Below are 24,188 nucleotides of genomic sequence, written 5' to 3' on the forward strand. Positions count from 1 at the left end.
CAGCTCGTATAGTGAAGTGGAAACCAGGCTGCAAGAACGATGTTAAAACAGAACAGAACTAGCCTAAACTTGAGTAAATGGCATTAAAACAAGTTGTTACAGTACGCTCTTAAGAGGCAGAAAGCTAAAAAGCAGATGGTGGATTCTAAGAGGTAAGATGTAGCTGTTTAATGTGTCACTTTAGCAAGAACGAATGATTTTAATTGTAACGTATACGTAGATAAATATAATGTAACGACCGCGGGGTTCGGTATCGAATGGAGCAGGCGTAGGACTCAGGAAAAGGGGTTGAAAAGGGAAGAGACCATCTCCCACTCCCCGCCCTGTTTTATACAGTTAGGCTCCCCCAAGCCCCGCCCCTCAGGCGCTGTTCCCAGCCCGCCTTGGCCGCATGGCTTAATGGGACGGAGCAGCGGTTAAGCACCCCGCGTAGGCTCAATGTAACGATATAGTACATTTTTTTAAATAATTATTATATATATAGTACTGTACATACTGTATATTTCTTGTAAATATCTGCTACACTCTTATCCTAAGTAATTATATCATTGATGTTTGTAAGTAAAGCTGAGACTGAAAATCAGCAATACCAGAGTCAAATTAAAAGTTAAAAGTATTAACCCTATTTGCAAAACAATCAAATATACAGCTTCAAATCTAACATGTAAAATATAACAATGGTTAACTAAAACGAATATTTCTAATAAACGTGTCTGAGACTGAGACCGTAAGTGTTGATGTAGTTTTATAATAGTGCAGTCGTTACCGAGGAACGTTGCTGAGGTTTTGCACTGCCTCCGGCGTGCCGAGGGGAGGAGGTTCAGTCTTCAGTATTTCAGCAGTCGGCAGTAACAGCTTGTCATCAGTCTTCCAGGTGAACTGAGCAGAGCTTCATCGCCGCACCCATAATGGAAACGCGCTACCTAGCCCTCCTCTGCCTGCTAGCAGCCACAGGTGAGTGAACTGGACATCCGCAGGGATATTGTTGCTTTTACTAAGCTTGCATTTACCAACTAATTTTTCTGAAGTACTGATAGACTACAAACTGAGCAGTAAAAATTGCCAGCGGAATTCTCCTAGTCTTGACAGGCGGTGTCAATGCATTTATGTCACTGTAACATCCTATTATAACTATCACCCTATAAGTGATTCATGAAGTATAACGGAAAAATAAGTCGAGGGAATAATTTAGCACTGTTGTTAATCAGATTTCCTACATTACCACATGAAGTATGAACGGACCATTTTTGAAACATCAGAATAAATCTGAGACTTTTAAAATTGTGATAGTTATTACTATTGATTTTAATTGTAGTAGAAGTCATACCCGTATTAAGTGAAATTTATATTAAAAAAAACATAAATTAGAAAAAGTTATTTATTTTGTAAGTTAAACTTTCCCGCTCTCTAAAATGGCTGTTCCTTCATGAAAGGTATTTCATCTAGAGTGCAGTACACAGGTACAGGTAGGCATGAACCGGGTGTGGTTTGCAATGAGACTGAGCCCTAGAATGTCCGGTAAGGGTAATCAGTCTACTGTACATACTGTATACATGCTCAAATTTAAGAAGTAATTTCTTTACAATGTCACTTAAACGTTTATTCAATGCAATTAGGAGTCTGCTTCTTCTCCACTGTTGGACTTAACTCATTGCTGTCCAGGCTTCTCATCTCTTCTTGATTTTGGTGGCTTTCCGTCACCCACACATGGAAGTATTCAACTGGTATTTTCTTCCTTAAGAAAAGTTATTTCTCTTGGCTCTTCAACGTGGAGCACCAGTATAACCAATGTGTTAACCCTTGTTTTTCCTAGGAAGTTACGCACAGAAGGTGCTAGTCCCCAACAAACGAGTAACTGGAGTGGTAGGAGGCAGCGTGGTGCTTAAAGTATCCGTTGAACCTCCAGAAACACAAAAGGCCGCAATTAGCTGGGCATTCAACAGCGGCTCTGGACTACAGGATGTGATTGGCTTTGCTGATGAAATTAATGAAGGAGATGAGTACCAAGGAAGAGTAAGTTTGAACATTTCAACTGGCTCTCTAGAGCTGAGACAGCTGACACTGAACGATACTGGATCTTACGACATCACCATTGTGACAAAAAAGGGCATGACGCTGCCTGCAGAAATTGAACTGAAGGTATATGGTGAGTAATTATCAATTCAATATATCTGTAGTCATTTTGACAAAAGAAGGAAGTAAAAATAATTAGAAATAGTATTTTCTGTTTTCCTATAGTTTACCTATCCATTTGGAATGTTTTGTGGTTTATTTTGCACTCAGTGTCTGATTTCCAGTATTCTATGCATTGTCATTTCCCCAATTTTTCTCAAGTGGAACAAATGAAATACATTGTGTAAAACACATTATTATTTGAAGTGTGTCAGTTCTTTCTCTTAACTGAGAGCCCAGGTGGAACAAAAAGATAAAGCAGTTGTTGAAATTTGGATGGACAAGTGGACTAATACACTCAGTAGCTTTCAATAACTTGAGCAATAGTATTTTTAGTAGTCCTGCTCAACAACCAGCATATCAGTACTGGAATTCACACAAGCTTAGCAATGGATGCCATGCCTGATTGCAGACTAAGCTTCTTCAAAGAAGAAAAATGGAAGCTAGGCAGATAACTTGTTGCTTCTTCTATTTATAAAGTGCTCATTTTTCATTGTCTGTTAGATTAATTTTGATCTGAATGTTAATACTTGTGCACAATTGGAATAAGATAACTTGCCCTAGAGCTCTGCTTAAGATCCAACTGTACACATTCTTGTGTGTATTTGACTCTTTGTCAGATGTCTTTGTCTCCTCCGACTGACTCTTTATAGGAAGAGAAGAAAGAGATGTGAAAGATTTGCTTGCTTTTACTGTCTGATGATTTAAACATTATTCACCTCTACAATGATGAAAGAAAAGAAACCTTCAGTCCTTGAGCTCTATAAGCCCAGTCAAAGTTGGAAAGTCTTGAAAATCATGCTAGTAAACGTAGCAGAATTTCTGATTCAACAAAAGCCACATCCAGCTTTGTTAGGCCTATTGTACGTACATTGTGCAATCCATATTTTGCATGTATTAAATCTTTTTTTTCTATTTTTCTTAATTTCCTGATCCTATTTATTGCATAAAATTGCTTACCTTATAATGCCTATGCAGGAAACAGATCTTGCAGAATATGTCATTATTATTTCTGTCCTATCTTGACAATTTTAATTGTTCTGTATCTAATCTTGATTATCCAGCAGGTTTAATAATTTTCAGGTGATTATTAGATGCCATGTTTTACCTGGTGACTGAATCCTATTTATTTTCCAGAATTATGCAATGTGTTGTGTACATTTTCAGAGAGTATCCTTAGAGTCACTGATCAATATTTAGAGAGAAAGAGTCTTTATTTTTCCCAAGGGGCAAGACATTAGCCCATAAGAAATGGGAGGCCATATTTCCTCACCCAGTGAAATTCACCAACAGTACTGGTAGCTTCACTGCTGATGATCTCATCCCCCTCCCTGTTGTAGACAGCCCAGACGTTTGCAACACCTTAGGACAGCTAAATCATACTTCACCATACTCATGAGGAAACACCTCATTCAAGATCAACTTCTTCAGCACACCTCCCTTGTCCATGACCAACTGAAGAGTCAAATGTTGCAAGACTAGCAAGTCTCTCATCATGTGTTTGGGCTCTAGTAGAGATATAAGGTCCCTTATTGGCACCATGGCCCTCTTCACTTCAGACAAGTCAATGATGCTAAAATAGAAGGAAAAAAAAACTAAAAACGGAAGAAGAAGTAAAAACTGAAACAGCTACTCCAATTAAATCCACAACAATGCCAACCACCACAGAGGTGTCCTATGAAATGAAAACCATGAGCCTCTGTCAGAAGAGTCTGATCTGCTGGCGTACTGGAAAAGAAAGAGAGCCCACTTGGCTCAGTTAGCCTGTGATCACCTACAGTAACTCTACCTGCTCCGTGTCCACCTGCAGAGAGTGCCACGATTGTAGTCCCTCCTCCTTAAGGTTGTCCGGCTCTTCCACTTCGGACCTGATTCTGTGCACCTGCCCCTTGTTCCAGCCTCCTTCCCGTCCCCCTTAAAAGCCAGACACTTGCTCAGTTCGGGGCTCTGCATCTGATTCCCATATCATGCAAGCCCAGGTCCTGATACGCCTAGCTCCATTATGTTTTTAACTTTCTGTTCCTGTTCCCCCTGCCGGTTCTAACCCGGTTCCTGGTTTTAACCTGTCTGTTCTTGATGGACCACCCGGCTTTGGACTTTGCCCATTTTTTGGATTCTCCTTTGGACTTCTTCTTTGGATTGTTTGCCTCGGCCACACCTTCCAACGAACACCAGCGCACCAAGGACACGCCCCCTGTCTTTATTCCCGTCCTGTATGACTTCTCCCCCCGTGTTTTCTCACTCAACCCCGGATTGTGTCGTCCACATAGGGTCCGGAAAGAACTGTTCGTTACGGAGAGACTCTTCACTGTTACAGGCCTGAGCAGTGCAGTCTAAATGATGCAAACTTTGAAGAGCTAGTGATGATCAGTGATCAGATGTAATAAATGATAGAAGACCTTACATGATGTATTATGGCATACCTTCATGTCTTCTTGATTTAATTTTGAGGCACTGTATATAATCAGTACAACAGTTTGTCTGATTTCTGTTCTTTTTTAGTTTTAAGACGTACCCATTACATTTATAATAAATGTAAATCTAGTCAGCCATTCATTTTGTAACCACTTTTTTTTTCCAGCACAGGGTTGTGAGTAATAAGTTGAAAGGTAAAGAAATATTGTTGTTAAAATATGTTTACTGTTAAAAGTGATAACAAATAGTGAAAAAAAACAATTGTGAGTATATGTTGGCGCTCATCAGTCCACAATTATAATGAATCTTGACATAATGAATATGGACCTAGGCATTCTATGTAAGCACCTGCAATAAGCTGTCAGAACACAGTATCATGCTTCTTAAGGAAATTTTCTTTCTGTTTACAGAAGCAATAAGTGATGTCAGTGTTAAACCTACCACTGGAATGCAGCCCATAATGAATGAGAATCTGACTCTAGTCTGTAATGTGAAGGGGCCTGTAGACTTCAGACAATGGCAGAAGAACAGCAGTCCCCTGATCCCCACTGTCAATGTTACCTTCTCCAGAGACAACAGCACAGTGTCCTTCTTCCCCTTGCAGCTGAGTGACCAAGGCATCTATGAGTGTACAGCATTTAATATAGCGAGCAACCGAACTGCGGCATACAAACTGTTGCCCAGCTGTAAGTACCCAACCCGCTTTCGATGCGTGCCTCCTCTTTTGTTTTTCTGGCTGATCACTGCACTGATACTGCACTGCACTATGCTGCTCACTCTACAAAAGAGACATTAAGTTAAAAGTTGAAAGTTAGAAAAAACAAAGGTGAAATGTAGCTAAACAAATGCAAAATCCTTGTCTTTTGATGTAATGATACAATTAGAAACAAAATAAAAATGAATCACTTTGCTGTGTAATTCTGCTTAATAAACAGTGTTTGGCCCAGTGTTTTCTGAGCTCACATCTGTGGTGATGCTGGTCAAATGTTTCTCAGTGGAAAATGGAGTGCACAGCCTCTATGAGGCTGAGGGCACAGATATGCAGGGAGAGTGCTTCTAGCTATGTTCTTTACATTTACTCTCTATTTGTATTGTTTTAGATGGACCAGAGAAGGCAGTTATCACAGGACCTGATGCAGTAAACGCAACTTCATCTCTGAAATTGACCTGCTTTGCCGTTTCTGTGCCTGAATGCACATACACCTGGCACTTCAATGGCTTGGAAGTTTACAGAGGTTCAGAATACATAATAAGTAGAGCATCCTCTGCTCATGGAGGCAACTACACCTGTGTTGCCCACAATGGAGTGACTATGAAGTCTGCATCAGTGGTAAAACAGCTGACTGTGACAGGTGAGTCCATTCGCCCTGTGTGTTCTGGTGTATAACCATTTTCCTTGTTAAACAACAAGAAGTAAAGGAGAGAATACCTTCACACAGATAGAGACGATTCCAAGCTAGAGAGAAGAGGAGAGGTTCGTGTTAGTAGTTGTCAGGCTCTGTTCTGATTGCTCTCCTTTGTCACAGACTGTCACACAGTACATGATGACTATTTACCCAAGTATTTGAAGGGTCTGTCTCAGGAGAGGGTTTAAAATTAAGCCATGAGGGCAGCGGACTACAAATGTGGGGTTGGGGGGATGTGTTGCACAGATAAAGGCTTTTCTCTTGACTGTAGGATCTAGTCATGTTCTATAAAAGACTCTCAAGTTTGAACTATCACTATTATTATTAAGCAGACAACCAACAAGCACTTGGAGTTCCTGGCACACCATCTTTTCCTATCAAGAAGTTGTTCCAGTGTGCATCCAGCTGTTGCTTGTTTGAACTTATCCCTGCTGTCCTTTATTGTAACTCGGTCCTGCACTCTCACTCTCTCAGGTGTGCATGTTGAGAAATCCGATTCTCTGAATAATGGACAGATTGCTGGGATTGTGATTGCCTCTGTGATTGGTGCAGGACTTGTCACTGCTGCACTGTGTTTCGTCCTAAAGAAAAAAGGGTAAGTTCACAGGGTTTTGCTGTTACCTTTATTTTAAAAGGGAGTCAGTGTGCTAATATGTGATGCGTCTTTTGTGGAGTTTACTGCAGCTGTTTATAATACTGATGTAGTAAAAGTGTTAAAATTTCCCCTTCTACTACTTTGCATAATATTTGTCCTCTGACAATATTTTCCTATGTTTCATTTAGTAACTATAGAAACCTATGGAAGAAGTGGTAGTAAACTCTGCTACCTTACAACTGCTTGGTGGCTTGTATGTAAGGAGCCTGCATGTTGTCCCAGGTGCCTTGGTTACCTCCCACCTCTCAAATATGTGCAGGTTAGGTTTGATTGGATGCTGTAAATTTTCCCTTGCTGGGTGGACTGGGGGGGTTCAGTGGGATTCAGTACCTGGAGGGTTAGTTTCCAGTACAATTAGTTTTGTCAATGAGACTCAAGAGAAATGGAACTATGCGATGACAAACCTCTTCTCGTATGTGCCTGTTATGATGTTCTGAACAGTCAAGACCCATTAATCATCAGTATGTATAGTGCACTTTGCATTTACAGTGCGTTTAACTAAAAAGTAAACAGGACTGCAAGATTTCCTTTTGAAGTTTCTGCTGAAAATGATAGTCGTAAGTCTGCCTCCTTAGGGTTTCCTTTTGCCTTATATTATATCGTTGCTCACTTTATTAAAATAATCTTAGAAATTGTCAGTCACAAAATGTTGTTACTGTTGTTGTTATTATTATTAACATTACCTTTTGAGCTCTGTTTACCTGAGTCATTCAAAGAGGTTTTCTTTCAGATCTCAATTTTTGCTGAATTACAGTACAGTACGTTGTATTACAAACATTTCATTCCAAACCTAGAGTTGTTATGTTACTGCTAGACGTTTGAGATGGACATGTATAAACGTTCATAGTAAATAAAAGGCTTAATTCTATTAGTAAAAGAAACTACAGAGTACATATTCCACTGCTTTGCCTCACTGAAATACATATACAGCCAAAAATATTTGCAGTGTTTATTGTACAGTTAAAGTCTTGTACTCGAGGCCTCTGTAAAAACCGTTCTGTTCAGTGCTTGACACACCCAAGAATGAATTTCTACACAGTGCAGTTTAAAAAATCAACAAAAGAACAGAGCAATACTGTAGACTAAACAGACAGACATGGAGGGAGGAGTCTCCTCATCGTAGAGAAACGCCACCAGCTGTTTTTTTTTGGTGTCCAGGGCATTTTCATTTGGATTAAGAGAAAAAAGCTCAAAGACACTTAAGAATCTGTTTTTTCTCTTAATATAGTGCATTACAAGAGTCCAGATTTGTGAGATGCAGAAAAACCAGAGAGCATGGCTACAAAGTCACATCAAAAGACGGCACTTTTATATTTCATCACTTGACACAAGAGTTAGTCCAATCTGCATAGTTGTCACTATTCTGTGACATAATATCAACCTTATTGACCATATCCACTGTTCTCTAAAACTAAATATATTGTGTCATCATTTAAGTTTATCCAAAGTCCTTGTTGCTTCTTCAAAGAACTCTAGCAAATTAGTTAGACGAGACCTCCCCAAATGTTCCATGTTTTCTAAGTATTCTTCTAATGTAGCTCTTACTTTCATTTCTGTTACTTTATCAGTCACAGACGTACGATTGTAGTCGGAGTACTCACTCCTGATCTGTATTCTGTTTTCTATCCATTTACCAATTCTCAAGCCAAACACAGGTATTCCTTTGCACATCTACCACTTGTAATTTAATCATTTATGCATTACAAAGAACATTCCTCAAATAGTTCTGAAAATCAAAATTATTGCTGATTATCCCATACAATCCTGGTGCTATGTCATTCATCCACTAATCAGAGTTTTTTTTAAGAGAGGTTAAAAAGGGTTGATGGGTCAAAAAACGTTGCACTAAATAACCAGAAAGTTGCTATGTCAATGTCAGTAATGGATATTGGACAATGCCTAAAGCACCTTTACTTGTAGTAGTGACTCATCCTACATGTTGAAAATAGCTAGACTTTTAGATTCCCCTGTTTGTTTGTGTTTCTGAGCTTGATCTGAAGTTTAATAACAGCAAAATCATAATAATATCATGTAACAGTGATGAAAAAATCATTGCATTTTCAGACCCATTTAAGTACATTTTTCAAGCTGTTTATCTCTTTAGATTACAGCGTAACCTAAAACAAATTTGTTGTCAGGTTATGTTATTTCTTGTTGTATTAGCTCTAGTTTCTTTGTTGAATACAGGGCGCCACTTACTCAGCAAGAATCTGCAAGTGTTTGTGTGGGAAAAAAAAAGTTTTTTTATCAATGTAAGGTAGATAGGACATGTAAAACCTGTCCTATGATTATCCTGATACTAGGTGGCACTGAATGAAGATCTGAGGACTAGAATCAAACTGCTCCTGAATTTCTGAAGCTACAGACCATCTGGAGTAGCAGCCAATCGGATACTCCATTGCTTAAAATGTCACATCTAAAATTCAGATTCCTCTTGTGTGGGGAGCACTTTGTATGGGGCTGAGCTCCAGCAGCATTCTCATTTGGTTGAAATATAGAATGTGAAAAATGCAGCTGTCTTGTCTTTACTTGTCCGTTACTCCACGGAATTACCCTGCAGGAACTCTTGCTAACATTCTTCTCCACAGCAGCCTCCGTCAGTATTCCAAATTCCTTTGTTAGTCATATTGTCTTGAGAAGTGTGTTTGTGTTTCTTTCTTGCCCGTGCCTGTGTGTTAGAGCAGAAGTGTAGTCCACAACAGCTCGGGACTTGAAGTGTGATGGTTCAGTAGCCACAGCAGTGTCAATGCGGGTGCCAGACTGAGAGACACTAAAAGTACAATGAAATCAACAGCCTTGTTTGCTAAAAAAAGGGCAGCAGCTAAAGAACACTTTCCCAGCAGGACTTGTACACAAACACAGGAATGAATCTATTGTAGCACAGTTTCTTTCTAATCTCTCTCAATGATAGTATAGAAAACAGTATAGACAGTTGTACTGTATGTAATAATGTGCAAGGACTTTTAAAGTTGGCCCATGTGATACATTTATGATTTAATGCTAAAATGAATTTGAATTTGGGTAAACTGTGTATTTCTGCTTCTCTATCACAAATTTAACATATTTTCCATTATTTTGTTTCAGAACAAACGGAACCTACTAAGAAAGATCTTGAGGTAAATGTATTTCTTGCTTTTTAAAAGCATTGCTATTTATTTGGTCAACGTTTGCAACTAGTAATAAATGTTTCTTGCTTTTCAAGTGCATTGCTATTTATTTTGCCTACATTTTGCACAGCTATGAACTGCTACTTTGAGTCTTAAGTGGTATTTAAGCCTAGATTCTTTATTACATTAGCCGCACAAACTTTACATACATACTTGCACACACGTTCGCACACAGACATGTGCTTACACATACTGTCCTGTACCCACACACCCACACACTCACACACACTCACATACCCATACAAACACTACCAGAGGTCAGGCCTATTCTATGCACAGACTGCATCCAGCATTCACATTACAGTACTTAATCAGCAGTCAGAATGCTGGCTATAATAATTTACAGAAAATATGTATTTAAGCCCAAGCTAATCTCAGGCCTAACGTGAAAAACACTGTGACACTTGGTTGCATATTTCTCCACTTTGTTCAGACTCCCAGATCTTGCGTAACTGAGGCCAATGTGTTCCTTTTTATTTTTTTTCCTATTGTACACACTGGCGCTGACAACGTACTTACATAGTGATAGTGTATAGTGATACAATATTCCTTGGTGAATGTTCACATGGTTCTTGCCCATCTTTGAGGGATGTTTAACTACTGCTCTATGTTTATTCTGTAAAAAGTCAGACAGGAATCACGGAGGCATTCATTTAAGGTGATCAGAGTTGACCTACAACTTGATCTTTTGTAGGCAATGAGTGGATTTTTCTTTTTTGTACCTTAAAAGTCTGCATGACTTCCACTCCTCCCATATAAGGGCTGTAGGTTTATAAACTATAGAATGTGTGCTTGTGAATTCAGTGCCGATTAAGAAAACAGCCAATGGACAGTTCTAAGAATGTTGATTGATGCAGTTCCCTTGAGTTTTTCTTATTAAATGACAGTCCTAGCACGTATGCATCTCCTTATTCTAATAGTTTCAGAGCGTTCTTCTTAAATATTTAGGATTTAAATTCTTAGAGATCTCCCACACACATTCATTACAAGATCTTCTGTAAATTGAAGTGGTATGAGTTCTGAGATGAGTCTTCAGAAAATACCAGTTTCTCAATAATTTACTGTGTTTCCGTTTCTAGGGTAGCCTACATTCTGACCATCTTTTGGATGCCTGCTCATGAGTCCGCATGGGAATCCCCAACGCGACCTGCGTGTAACACAAGTAGAAAAGATGTCCTTTGGATCTATGGGTAGCATTGAAGGAAGAGTCACTCCAGGAAACTGACCTTCTGCAGTGTTGTCAAAGTATGATTTTAAGTGTAAAAGTAAACTTTTTGTCTTTATTTTCTTTTTAAAATACTAACGTCCATCTGCAAAATGTTCGAAACAAAACCAAAAAAGCAGGCAGCTAAATTAACAGGTGTGCACAGGTGTTGTTAGTCATTTAGCTATAGAATTTTTGAACGGAGTGTTTGGATTCGATCAATGTTAGAGTACCTCCAGTCTGTCTGCTTGCATTGGAATCAACTGGATTGTATGTAGATTGAAACTGCAACTGCCTTTCTAGAACACAATACTCTTTGGTGTTTTTTAAATGTATTGCTTGAAGGAAAATATGTATAGTACATTGTGTAGTATGTGGTTTAGACTTTCATTTAAAGATCATTTTGGATGTTTAACAGCACATTTGAAATTGGCCGAGATTGACAATGCACCCATTATGACAAACAAATTGTCTTTTTGTGTGTAAGTTTTTTTTTTTTAAATTAAAACAAGCTGCATTGATTCAATTAGAGTTGTTTAAAGTACTGCACCAATGTAGTCAATTCCAAATTATATTATATTACTGTACAAATAGGTTAGTTTCTGGTTTCAGAACTGTTTTATAAAAATCTTAAGTAAAAAACTGTGGACACTTTACCTGCTGTATTTTGTAGGCATTTACACCAGCTTGTTTTCTTAGTATTCTCCAGTTCATGCTTTTCTCATCAGTTCTTGAGTTGTGATGCAGCTTGGCTTGTCTCCAAGGTGACTTTACATGTGTGTAGCCAAAGAGATTCGAAAGAGAAATGTCACTTTCAGAAATACTACAGTGCTAAAGGTTCCTACAATGTTCACAGTATGTGTGTTGCATTTTATCTGTATAGAAGAAAATCTTGAACATTTAAAAACATACTGGTTTTTATATTCTTTACTATTTTACTGTACAAAAAATGCAATGCACAAAGTAAAATGTGTATCATAACCTTTATTTTAGAGTCTTTACTGAGACTTTGATGCAAGTGTTTTTTTCTTTTGTAATAATTATGAATCTGCTGTTATTTAGCTTTTTATCTCCTATTTAGCAATCTAAAACACTGTGAATGTGTTCAGTTCTCAGGTTCAAGAAATTAATTTACTGGAAAAATCACTACCTTAGAGGGAAAAAGTAAGCAGAACTTTTTGCTGGTGTTTAAATCAAATATGACTCATAAAAAGTCCTTCTATATTTTCGCAAAAAGATGCATTTATACTAGAAATTGTTGTAGTACATTTTGTAGTCCTAATCATCTCCCGCATTTGGTTACAATCTTCTCTTCAGTCTCCTGTAAAGCACATCCTATAGCATTTCAACTGAGCTTAAGGATGAGTTAAGGGGTGAAAAACACGTTCTTTTCTTTCTGATTGGGGTTTAGTACGGTTGTGTTTCATGGTAGTGTTGTCGGCTTTCATTTTCATTCCAGTTTTCCTCTTACAATATTTTCCTTTGTAAATGTGGTTTCAGACATATTGTGCATATTCTTCTTTACAGACATGGGTGCTTATTATAGGTCACTCTTGTTTCAAGAATGTCTGGAAGCTATTCTGTACTGTGCTCCCCTTCCTGGATTCTGCAGTACAGTATGTACAATTTAGAGGTGCCAACATGAATGTGGCATGATTATGTAACAAAATAAAACATTTACACTTTACAAACAATTTACACTAGAAGGATGTGTTCATGCACTGGAAGTGACTTGTATTAGATGTGACTATCAAATGACAAAAATGAAACCAAGTGTACAATATTCATAAAACAGGATTAAAACATTATGTTCTTACTGACTGCATTTTTGGTGTTCTTTCTATCTGTAAACTAAGCCTTTCTTCTGGGCAGACTCGGAGAGAAAGGTAGTTCTTACTGGCTATGTGCTTCTACCAACTGGATAAAAATGTGCCATGTAGTCCAACATTCTCTCTGAACTGCAGATTGATCTTTCCAAAATGGAATTAATCAGTTACAAATGTTATTCTCACAGAGCTGATTATGAGTCCAGAAAAACGAATGACCAGGTCTGAGCGGTAGAGCTGTTATTTACAGAGACTGAGGTGGCAAACTGGCCACCACGCCAAATGCATCAGTTTCATTTTCTTTCTTGTTCCAAATATGTAAACACATTTTTATTTAAGGAAATGTATCCAGTTTATAACTACAGACAGACTGTGACACTGCAGGCGCTGTGGTGATCTGACAGGCCGGAACCCAAGTGCAGGACGTTGTGTGGCTCTGGGAGATTCTGGTAGAGAGCAGCGAGACGGGTTGACCGCTACTGGGAGTTGAAGAGGCAGGCTGGATATCAGGGTTTGTTAAAAGGCCGCCTGAAAGCTGGGCAAGGGCTATCTGGAGAGAGGTTATTGAGGCCTGCAGGAGGAGGGCTGTCCGGATTGCCAGGCGACGGGAGTGCTGAGTGGAGACAGCTGGTTCCAGTAGGCACAAGGCTGCCAGAAAACAAAAAACTCTCTCCGCCGGATCAGCGCTTTTGAAGCTCGTCTTGTTGCGTTTGGCCAATTAACAAGCAGACTGATTGGCTGTTTGGTTGAAAGGCAGCTGGTCGAACAGACAAGCTGCCCAATCTCTCTCTCACAGAGACGAGACTGAGGCTGAATGCTCAAGCGCTTGTTACAGTCTCCCATGACAACGGGTCCCGGCCAGGGCGTAAGAGACCTCAGCTTTTCTACAGAGGTATTGAAAGTGGGGCAGTCTTCATTCTGCAGTTTTGGTAGCAGAGCAGAAAATACAACGTAAGGAGATGCGAGGACAGAGAATGGTCGAAAGGTCTCTGATAAATTAGAATTGTATTTACAAATTCTGTACAAACAATACATAACTCATAGAATAGCCAAGTCAGTAGCTGTGAGATTAAAAAAAGCCAGCTCTAAAATCAAAGTCATGCGCTGTGCTTTAACACCGCTGGATAACCTGAACACGTGATTGGAAACATCTTACTTTGGTCAGAATGAGCTAATCAATGAAAACTAGTTCCATCTTAAAAGCCTAGTGATGCTACCTCATCACTGACGAAGATTTATTGTGTAGATATATTAATTTTTGTGGTATTTGATTATTGAAATAGATAATTGATATTGAATTAAATAGATTTTTTTGGCACAGAGTCCTCTTCTTCAACACCTAGCTTGCAGCAAGGCATTAAGAAATTAAGAAACGTTGATTGCAGCAAGGTTAAGAAATTGATAAAAATTTAAAAATAATAGCAGAAAGGGGCAGTTTCAAGTCCATTCCCAGGGAAAAGGCAAAAACATAATTAAAAGTTTCAACTAACCCTAAAGATCCTAGCTTTATACAGTACTTCTCTGTAAAAGGAAACTTTGTAAGGAATGGATTCTTAGAACATGAAGCAGAACAGGACTGTTGTGAAGGCTCATGTTGTAGAAAAAGCACTGGATGGTGAGGACTGGAAGCAGGTAGATAAAAGGGATTTCTGAGTAATCTCCTCGAGAAACACATTTTAAGCTCTGGGATACCATTGAAAACAGGTAAAAACTTGTCCATTGCATGATGATGTTCTTTCTTTAGAAACATCTAATGCCATTCATATATATGGAATCTTCTGTGCCTTTTTAGGCTAGTCTCTCCTAATTGTGTGCATGTGTTGTTATCCCAAAAAGGGCTTAACTGTAAATTCTCTTTGTTTTGCAATGGACACTGAATTAACACACTGGCATCCAGACACACAATTAATGTATTCATGTGCAAATACCAATCAGGCAAACCATAATTAATCACCTAACAGCATTCGGTGTGATTAGAAAACAAACAGGGTTAAGTCTGGTATTGCAGTCACATACAGCTTGAGCCATATTAAGTAAAGACAAAGTGTAATGAATATTCAAGACTGTTAGAAAGCACTTTGTTTTCAGTATAAATTACAGATACGTAAAAAATGTTCAGATTAAAATGAAAATGAATGAAGAGAAGAATCAAAGAGAGTCTTTCTTAGTTCTTCTGTGTTGCCCATTGGTAGAAACATGGCTAACCAGAAGCTGAGTGAGGAAGGGTGTGCACATGTCTGAGAGATTTCGTAATAGCAAAACGTGAAGGTGGGAAAATGCATCCAAAGTAAAGAAAACTAAAAAAAAAAACTATTGACTGATCTGCAGTAGTGCTACTGTGATGAGAAACATTTTTTTTCTAATAACTTCGGATGTAATGACTCATACTAAAATAAGTTCTGTTGTATTTTCACAGGATACTCCCAATAGAGAAGCATGTGTATTGGGAAATATTTGACAGGACAGGGCAGGTTTGACACAGACATGTTGCTGCTCTCAGAAAAACCCAGTCTGGCAGAGAGGCTGAGTGTGTACAGTATGTGTTGGAGACAGAAGATTAGGTTGGGAGTGCTTGCAAGAGAGGGGAGGGGCATTTTTACTAGAACAAGAGTCTGAGAAAAGCACAAAATATAGATGTGTGAGTCACACATCTGCAGTGAAAGCTATACAATAGAAAAAGCAACACAGAATTAATTCTGGTTTTATCTAAAGTAATATTCAACCATTACTGCAGCTCGATTCACTTGTCTTCATTCATGTTGAATAAGCATTTTCATTGAATTTAAAATGCTTCTCGTCACAGGGATGTGTTATACTGCTAGCTGAGAGTTATTCCATTTGAACTTCCTGCAGGTGTCAGTTCATATTGAATGTGGGTTCAAAGGCACTACTTTGTCTCCTGCTTCCTATTTACTTCACCCCATGCTAAATAAGCCTCCCATGGCTCTCGACTGTTTTCACTGTTCAGACTGCTCTTTGTCCCACTAACTACCCTTAAAAGGAAAAAAACTCCTTTTCAAAATTCATTAGCATTAGAGAGGACAATTAAAGGGGGAGGCAGTGATGTCACAGAACTTTGAATTTACTTTACTGAAGTCACCGAACTAAAGCTTAATACAGTTTGTAGCTTATTTCTATTAATTTGCTTCTTTTGTAGGCTCACTTTCTTGCAATCATACAAAATCCCTTCATTGTCTCTTTTTTAGTAATACTGGCATTTTATTATTGCTATGATTAAAATTATTATAATAATTCCTTACACTTATTTAATGATCTTCTTGACACTCCACTAAAAGTGCCTTACAGGTAATGGGGACTCCTGTCCACCATCACCCATGATGATGGTGGATGATGCAACGACAGCCATAGTGCACCAGTACGCTTACCACACACCAGCTCCGTGGGGAGGAGAACAGAGTGATGAAGCCAGTCCAGAGATGGGGATTATTAGGAGGCCATGATTGGTAAAGGCCAGCAGGAAATTTGGGCAGGACACCTCTACTCTTTTCTAGAAATACCCTTGGATTTTTAATGACCGTGGAGAGTCAGGACCTCGGTTTTATGTCTCATTCTTAGGACGGCACCCTTTTTACAGTCTAGTGTCCCAATCACTGCACTGGGGCTTTAGAATCCACATGGACCGCAGGGTGAGCACAGTTTTGCAAAATTCTGCCTTTTCAACACCGTATTAAAAAATACCACATCTTGTCAGTTACCAGAATATATAAAGCAGATGAGTCAGTCATTCAGTAAATAACTTGTTGCTGCATGTTACTCAGAAAGCATTAGGTACTCCTATTCTGTGGAGAAGAAAATAAAATGTCATGAATATCTGCTGTAAAATGTAGTATTAATGTCTTAGTGCATGACTTACTGTATGCCTTCAACATAGTTGCACCTGAATGTTACCGTTTACATAATAACCATAAGCAGGGCCAGTCCTAGCTTTTTGGGGGCCCTTGGCAAGATCTTGGTAAAGAGGCCCCTCCAGATCATGATTTGCGCATTCGCTACTATGATCAGCTCCCAGCCCATCCTTGTCGTACTATTTAGAACAATTAAATAAATGAATTATATACTGTAACTAGAAAGTTGTCACGATTGTCATCCCTCCTCTAGTATTTTAGTTTCATTATCACGTACACCTGCCCCTTGTTCCTGCCCCTATTATTTAAACCTTGTGCCTCTGAAGCTCAGGGCTTTGCATTGGAATATGGATGTCCGGAGGCCCACCTAGCATCAAGTCGCCCTACGTCCGTGGCTTGAAGGCTTAGGCTTCTGAACAGTGTCCTGAACAGCTGAGTCCGGTGCTCAGAGTGCCTGACCTCGTCGCTCCATTTTTTAACTTCCTTGTCCCTGATCCTGTTCCTGTTTTTATTCTTGTCATGTCTTGTGTTGGATGGATCAGGTTTTGGATTTTGAACTGCTCCCTGATTTGCCCTTTGAACTTTTTGGGACTTGTTCGCCTGCGCTCGCCCCATGCACCTGGATCACTGTCTGCACTGCCCCCTGTTCACCATCCCTTCTATTCCTCACCGCAATGTCCCTGTAGCCCTTCTCCAGTCACTTCCGGATTATACCGTCTGCACAGGGTCCTAAACCACGCAGTTCACGGGAGTCGTGACCGGCTCCCGTTACAAAAAATCTTTTTTTAACCAGCTGAACACATGATAACTTACAAATGAAAACAAGAAGTACACAGTTTACAAAGACAGCATGTATTTTAACATGGAAAGTAATTTGCTTTGTTGAGAGGTCTCTGTGAACTCTGTACACACTTGTTCTGCTGAAGCTGCAATATTTTATAAGGTGGACATTCAGAACAGGTTTGAACTGGATTGGAAGAATGCTGGACACAAGGGCTACTATGTAATTCTATACTGTTATACAGGAATGTGTGCTATGAACCTAAGTAACCAATTGCATTAAAAGAAGTTATCTTTAGCAAATAGGGAATTAAGAAGATGTGCGTGATTTTGGAACACTGCCAATCTGATGAGTACAGGGAAGCGTGATAGATGACAAGTATTTAAGGACTGTTCTAGTTTAAGTACTTTGAGAAATATACACAGATCATCTCTGTGTGTTTCACTCTCATGCAGATGAAATAAAAACTTATTTAAAACTTAGAGGAAGCGGGAAAAATGTCTCCAACACCTGAACTGTAACTTCTAGTAAAAAACATCAAGTAGTCTGCAATGGAACAAGTAATAGGATTATTCCATGCTGAAAAGGGAAGAAAGAAAACAACGTTTCAACTGTGGAGCCTTCTTCAGGTGTCTTACTCGTCTTGTCCCACCTGAACTACTTCAACCTCAAGTAGTCTATGTGTCTGTCTAGAAAATCTGGCTTGTCTACCGTTCGTTAGTTACATGGATCTGATCGACGCAAAACCAAATGAAATGCAAACGAATTATCACAGTGATTTGATCTGTTGCTCCTCAGTTTATCCTGTTCTTTTCTTCACTTCCTTTACTCAGCGCCTGATATACGCAATTTTGGACGTGTGGTACCATTTGCAACCACATAATTTTAATTATAAACCATTACAACACAGAATGCAATGCAAGTTAAAAAAATCACTTGTAATGTTTCATTACATGTTAGATGTAGATGCCATGACAGATTAATAAACTGATCATCACAGTATTTACTACTTTCAAAAATGAAATTCAGAATAGCATTCGGTTTAGAAGCAGCTGAAACCACACCGATACTCATCTTACAACAAAGAGTCATTTACTACATAGTGAAATAAACTGCTACACTTACATTCACAACTAATAATATTGTAATGACCGTGGGGTTTGATACAGAATATAGCAGGCATAGGACTCGGGAAGGGGTCTAACAACACATTTATTAACCAGAAGCGGGGAAAGATACCCACACAGGGGACAGAGGTTACAGCACTACACCACCACTAAAAGACATGAAGGGAAGAGGCTGTCTGCCAGCCTCCGTCACACTATATACAGTCCCCTAGTCCCGCCCCCAGGTGCTATTCTCAGCCTGCCTTGCGTGAGCATGGCTAAAGTGACCCCTGCGGCGCTACAATATTATAATTTATAAAAAACTTTAACAGTCTAGATTAGCAAAGCAGCAACAGAAAGAGCCACTGGAGGGAAAATTTGTTTCATATTTACGAAAGGTTCCGATTTAAAAATATTTTGTGTTGCACATTAAGAGGGGCCCCGGGCAGACATCTAGTTTGTCGTTAAGCCAGCAGCTAAATCACCCTGCAGCTCAAAATGGACAACCCACTGAAGTTCAGCAGGTGTGACCCAGGTGGTCAGTACCTGAATGGGAGACCTCCTGGGTAAACCTAAGGAGGCTTCTGGAAGAGGTGTTAGTGGGGCCAGCAGGGGGCGCTCACCCTGCGGTCCATGTGGGTCCTAATGCCCCAGTATAGTGACGGGGACACTAGACTGTAAATATTATGCCTTCCTTTGGAAGGGACGTAAAACCGAGCTCCTGACTCTCTGTGGTCATGAAAAACCCCAGGGGGTGTCTCAAAAAAAAGCAGTTGTATAACCCCGGTGTCCTGGCCAAAATTCCCCTTGGCCTTTACCAATCAGGGCCTCCTAATAATCCCCAGGCTCCACAGCCAAAAAGTTTTCCTTGCAGCATGGAATGAATCCATTACTTGTTCCAACATTTAGTAATACTCCCCACTGCCCCTCTCCAATTCCCCTTGAAATCATGTCATTTATGTGATCATGAATGTCAGTATTTACAAGTGAGAAACTCAAGCTACTTTATTTCGATAGTTGTTTATGGACCAGTGTCTTCCAAATGAACTCCCAAGTCCAATCCCGCCACCTCCCTCTCTCCCTCCAGAGAGCAGAAGCCAAGACCACAGATTATCCCGCTCTAAAGCCACTTCCTGGATTGCGTGACATCAGTCCTGTGTGAGGAGCAGGCAGTATTGCCGCAGTAAGTGGAGGTACGAAGTCAGTTCCCCTACAGTCGCTGCAAGGGGAACAGCACTGCCGCTGAATCCAAGCAGCACCTGCAGTATTAATTACCTTCCTCAGTGGTCAGATTACCAAGACGAAGGAGAGGGAGCAGACTGTGGTTCTGGAAGAGGTTTCAGAGCTGGATGCAGAAAAGCCCTCTTACTGCAATAATCATTACATTGAGCTGTTAAGCAGTGTTTTTGCCACCATTCCTTCTAGAAAGAAGCAGCTGTAAGCGTCTTAGACATCATTAAGAGTGAATAAGAAAAAGGCTGAGGAGGACCAGAATTCACTTCTCCCTTTATTATGCTCCAGTTACAGCTTTGTTCTGTGTACAAGGTCTGAATCTCCACCCAGCTACCAGCAGCAGCGCAGAGACCACAAGCACAGTGGAGGCAGCTACTGCCAGCAAGCCATAGCTGAAGACCTGGGGCACTGAGGAGAGAGCAGGCAGCAGTCAGTACACAGCCAGAGCAACACGCCAACACCGCTCACACAGTGGAGCCTCTCACCTTCGGACCAGAGCCGATGCGCTTCACCCTGGGCTGGGAGCTCAGAGGCAGTCAGGATCACTTCTCCACTAGAGACCACTGCAGTGTCTTTGGAGGAGCCCCCGCGTGCTGCAGCAGCCCTTCCTGGAAGAGGAACAGAAGAACTGCTGGGAGGACCGACGACCAGGATTCAGCAGCCAACAGGTACCCCTCAGCTGGAGCACTGGAGCCGACATGCGACAGGTACTCACTCCTCCTGCTGCAGGTTGGGACACAGCGGTCAGTAGCAGTCGGCTGGCACACTGCTGCACTGCAGTGGATGTAGACCTGGAGAGAGCAGAGCAGGGGTGAGAGAAGGTCAGCTGCCCTCGGGGATCAAGCTGGTGCCTCCCAGCCACGGCTCCTTACCGTCTCCTTCAGGGGGAGCTGGGAGGCAGGGTCCACAAAAGTGAACATCCGGACCATGAAGCGCTGGTAGTGCGTTGGGTACAGCAGCCCTGAGGAGCCGCCCACAGGGATCAGAGTGGTCTGGTAGTCGTCATCTCTGTATGGGCACCTGCAGCAGGAGGAGAAGGGTGAGAGCTCTGCCAGCAGGGGTCAGCAGTGGGGAATCCAGCAAGAGCTACAGGAGGACAGGTTACCCAGCAACCAGGAGGCTCCACTGGGGCTGGCTCAGAGGGCTTGGGGTGGAAGTGGCCCAGCAGTCTCCCAGCGTCAGGACAATATTGGGATCCGTCCTCTGCAAGATGTGAACCTCCACATACACAGGATCCTGCAGGACCTTGGTCACAGGGTAGTCACCCTCACTGTAGTAGGAGTCATACTGCTCTCCTGAGGAGGAGGAAGGAGCTTTAGCACTATTTCACCCTGCAGGGCAGCTGAGCAGAGCTGAAGGCTCAGCACAGGTACCTCTTGCCAGTTGGAGCTCCACACGGAGGGGTCCTGGGGCCACTGCTGGAGGGGGTGGAGAGACCGTATAGACCACTGCCTGCAGAGGAACCAGCTCATCATCTGCATACCTGCACTGGAAGAACAGCCTGCAGGAAGAAGCCAGCCATCAGGAACTGGCACAGGCCGAGGGGAGCCGAGGAAGGAGAAGGCAACCTGCCCACCTGTAGGCACTGTCCCTCGTGATGGAGCCATCAGGTCCCGGCCTCACCTCGAAGCTGGAGTTCATCAGGTTCTCATACACTACAGCACCAGCCTCCACCTGGAACAGGGGTGGGGACATGACAGGCACAGCCTGCACACACTGGCACTCTGGGAACAAGACACTGGCTGCAACTCACCCTCATCCTGGTGCCACAGGCACTGACTGGGAACTTGAACATGGCGAAGCCAGCAGTGGTGCCAACAGGGCCACAGGCTGCACTGCCACCCCCCAGCAGACTGACCGAGTCCAGGCTCAGCGGAGGGCTGGTGGCATTCCTGGACACCACAACCACAAACTGACCATCCCTGGTGCACTGCACAGTCACTGAGGGGATACAAAGGCTGGATTCAGTCCCATTATAAAAAAAGGAGCCCTGCTCTGAAGTGCTCAGGTTACACAAACCCACCATCATTCCCATAGTAGCAGCGCCTCTGGCTTGTCTGATCAAAGCAACAGTTTCCTGCTTCACAGTCGGCTCTCGTGACGGTTGGGTCTCCACACACCACCTTGTCATTATCGCTCACCAGACATTTCTGATTCTGGGCTAGAGCCACATCCAGCAACACAAAAAGCAAAGCACACAGACTCCACACTTTCCCACTAACCCCAGACTTCTCCATGGCGGAACTCGGAGAGGAACTAGAGGAAAGCCGCGCTCAGCGCCTTAAGTTCTCTCTGCGCGCTGATTGGCTGAGCTCGGCGATTGGACAGCAGCAGGCTGAAGCGGGCGCACGAGGACGTCAGACGCTCTGCGCGTCTCCAGGGTCAGGAATTGAGTCCAGGTGCGCAGATCGCTCTGCTGGTTCCCTCCAGCGTCATTCTTAAGAATTGTCTTCCTCCGTGATGTGTAAACAAGTGAGGAAACAGAACCTCAGCGGTGATTTTTAAATCCAATTAAAATCAGCACTGCTTAGAATTTCACATCATTGGGCTGCTAATATATTTGGATGTTTGAGCCAGGAATCGTTTGATCTTGCTTTTTGCTGGTTTAACGAAACACGACTCGAAACACTGATTCGCAACTGCTTCGATTCCTTTGGAGCATAGCGTTACCATACTGTCCACTGCTCCGAAGTCCGTATGAAAAGGCGCGTGACCAGGCTGAACGCGACTTCATGGCGTCACACTGTTTCGAAATGCTTCAAATGTTTTGCCGGGATTCGGCATAGGAAAAATTAAGAGCAAGCTGGTGATCTGGGATCACAGCGTTTTGACCCAATACACATACTGTAAATGGAAAGTACAAAAATATCTCTCTGTTCCCCGATTTGTGATTGGGTGCTACCTGTCATCACCTTATTTGCCACACCCTCGAAAAGTTTGTAACGTTATATAAAGCCTGTCTAAGCCTCGTTTTTTTCGCGAAGTCTTGCCTCAACCTCCTGAGTGCCTTGTACTGAGCCGTGTTCTTCCAGTGAGCCTGTTTTCCTGCCTCCACCTAGTTTCTTTCTTTGACTCCGAGCCTGCCTTGTCCACAGTACCCTGGGAGCTCCTGTTTGAACCTTCGCCTGTACACTGACCTTGATGTGTGAGAATTCATAACAAATAGGATCTCCGCTTTGTAAGAATGATAGCAAATCATAACTTAAAAAGTACTGCACTGAAACCTTTGTGGAAAGCAATTGCAGAAATAAAGATGAAGGTAAAACGCCTAAATCGAGAGCCATCAGTAGCAAGGGAGGTGAGATCAGCAAAGCTGTGAAGATGGGAAGGTTTGATAAAAAACGTTCTAGAACTGTGCCTGGGTTGTGGACCTCAGATATGCTTTAATCCGCTTGAGCTCTGACGAGAGCGGCTACAGGTTGAATGCACACCTCCATTTAGTAAAATACTGGAGAAGCCGCACGGAAAGCAATGCGTTTTAATGCCGGTTATAATCGCTGAACTGTGCTTTCACGCTTTTGTCTGGGTAGGGCCGATTTGCAGACATACGGCATGTGTACAATTGCGGCAAACGAGAATCTGCTCACTTCTAGCAAGAAAAACCTCGAATAGTCGACGGCTCTAGCTTGACAATGGGCCATGTCTACCGTTTGTTAGTTAATTGGATGTAACGGAGCCCAAACCAAATGAAATACATAGGATTACATTTTATGCATTTTTACAATGGCTGGTTTCGGCGTTGCGCTCTTTCGAGATCTCTTATCCCGATTTTCTTTTCTACGCTTCAGAACAAATTACGATCTCAATGCTAATGGGCCATTTTCGGACATTAGTAAACTCCTCAGCTGCAACAGAAATTTTCCACTCGCATCCTGTTTGAGAGACACAGGAAGCTGGAGCGGCGGTTTTCAGCCTTCGTTTACATCTCTTCTGCTCATGCAAGCCAATTTTGTTTAGGCTCTTGTCTTAGCCTGTACTGGCTATTAGAACGAAATCCTAAGTACAATTCTCTAAAGAGTAATCTAAACTCCATCCACACACTTAGTTTGAGAATACTGTAGAGCCATGCGCACGCAGGGCGGGCTGGAAAGAGCGCTTGGGGGGCGGGACTAGGGGACTGTACTGTATATAGGGGGATAGAGGCTGGAAACGGGCTCTTCCCTTCGTGTCTGTTAGTGTAGGTGTAGCGCTGTAATCCCTGTCCCCGCTTCTGATTAACCTCTTCTCCCGAGTCCTACGCCCGCTCCATTCGGTACCGAACGCCGCGGTCGTACCAAAACATTTTCACCTCAGAACGAAGTAAAAAAGTCAGACCCCTTAAAACGTGTTACTCCATAAAATCAAAGAAAACGAGAAC

At 41.7% G+C, this 24,188-nt stretch overlaps 2 protein-coding genes across 2 annotated transcripts; one reads left to right on the top strand and one right to left on the bottom strand.

Moving 5' to 3' along the window:
- Positions 1 to 573: 573 nt before the first annotated feature.
- Positions 574 to 12,839, top strand: LOC107076536 (carcinoembryonic antigen-related cell adhesion molecule 1-like). The gene is made up of 7 exons (XM_015340327.2): positions 574 to 954; positions 1,814 to 2,146; positions 4,998 to 5,273; positions 5,688 to 5,939; positions 6,468 to 6,588; positions 9,733 to 9,764; positions 10,895 to 12,839. Exons 1-6 carry the CDS (start codon positions 909 to 911, stop codon positions 9,749 to 9,751), a joined length of 1,047 nt encoding a protein of 348 aa, XP_015195813.2. The 5' UTR covers positions 574 to 908; the 3' UTR covers positions 9,752 to 9,764; positions 10,895 to 12,839.
- Positions 12,840 to 20,092: 7,253 nt separating this feature from the next.
- On the bottom strand, positions 20,093 to 22,090 carry LOC138237676 (zona pellucida sperm-binding protein 4-like). The gene is made up of 9 exons (XM_069186875.1): positions 21,855 to 22,090; positions 21,585 to 21,772; positions 21,408 to 21,505; positions 21,205 to 21,332; positions 20,937 to 21,126; positions 20,704 to 20,851; positions 20,547 to 20,622; positions 20,317 to 20,439; positions 20,093 to 20,239 (listed from the first exon to the last, which is right to left on the bottom strand). Exons 1-9 carry the CDS (start codon positions 22,066 to 22,068, stop codon positions 20,109 to 20,111), a joined length of 1,296 nt encoding a protein of 431 aa, XP_069042976.1. The 5' UTR covers positions 22,069 to 22,090; the 3' UTR covers positions 20,093 to 20,108.
- Between the last annotated feature and the right edge of the window lie 2,098 nt (positions 22,091 to 24,188).

Source organism: Lepisosteus oculatus, chromosome 3 (assembly GCF_040954835.1).
Source record: "Lepisosteus oculatus isolate fLepOcu1 chromosome 3, fLepOcu1.hap2, whole genome shotgun sequence".
NCBI lineage: Eukaryota > Metazoa > Chordata > Actinopteri > Semionotiformes > Lepisosteidae > Lepisosteus > Lepisosteus oculatus.

Excerpts from the sequence above, each read along its gene's own strand:
- LOC107076536 (XM_015340327.2), top strand. The coding sequence starts at position 909 with ATGGAAACGCGCTACCTAGCCCTCCTCTGCCTGCTAGCAGCCACAG. Across the intron at positions 955-1,813 it reads CTGCCTGCTAGCAGCCACAG|GAAGTTACGCACAGAAGGTG; the intron begins GTGAGTGAACTG and ends TGTTTTTCCTAG. Across the intron at positions 2,147-4,997 it reads AATTGAACTGAAGGTATATG|AAGCAATAAGTGATGTCAGT; the intron begins GTGAGTAATTAT and ends TTCTGTTTACAG.
- LOC138237676 (XM_069186875.1), bottom strand. The coding sequence starts at position 22,068 with ATGGAGAAGTCTGGGGTTAGTGGGAAAGTGTGGAGTCTGTGTGCTTTG. Across the intron at positions 21,773-21,854 it reads CTGCTACTATGGGAATGATG|TGACTGTGCAGTGCACCAGG; the intron begins GTGGGTTTGTGT and ends GTATCCCCTCAG. Across the intron at positions 20,440-20,546 it reads CCCAACCTGCAGCAGGAGGA|GAAGGGCTGCTGCAGCACGC; the intron begins GTGAGTACCTGT and ends TTCCTCTTCCAG.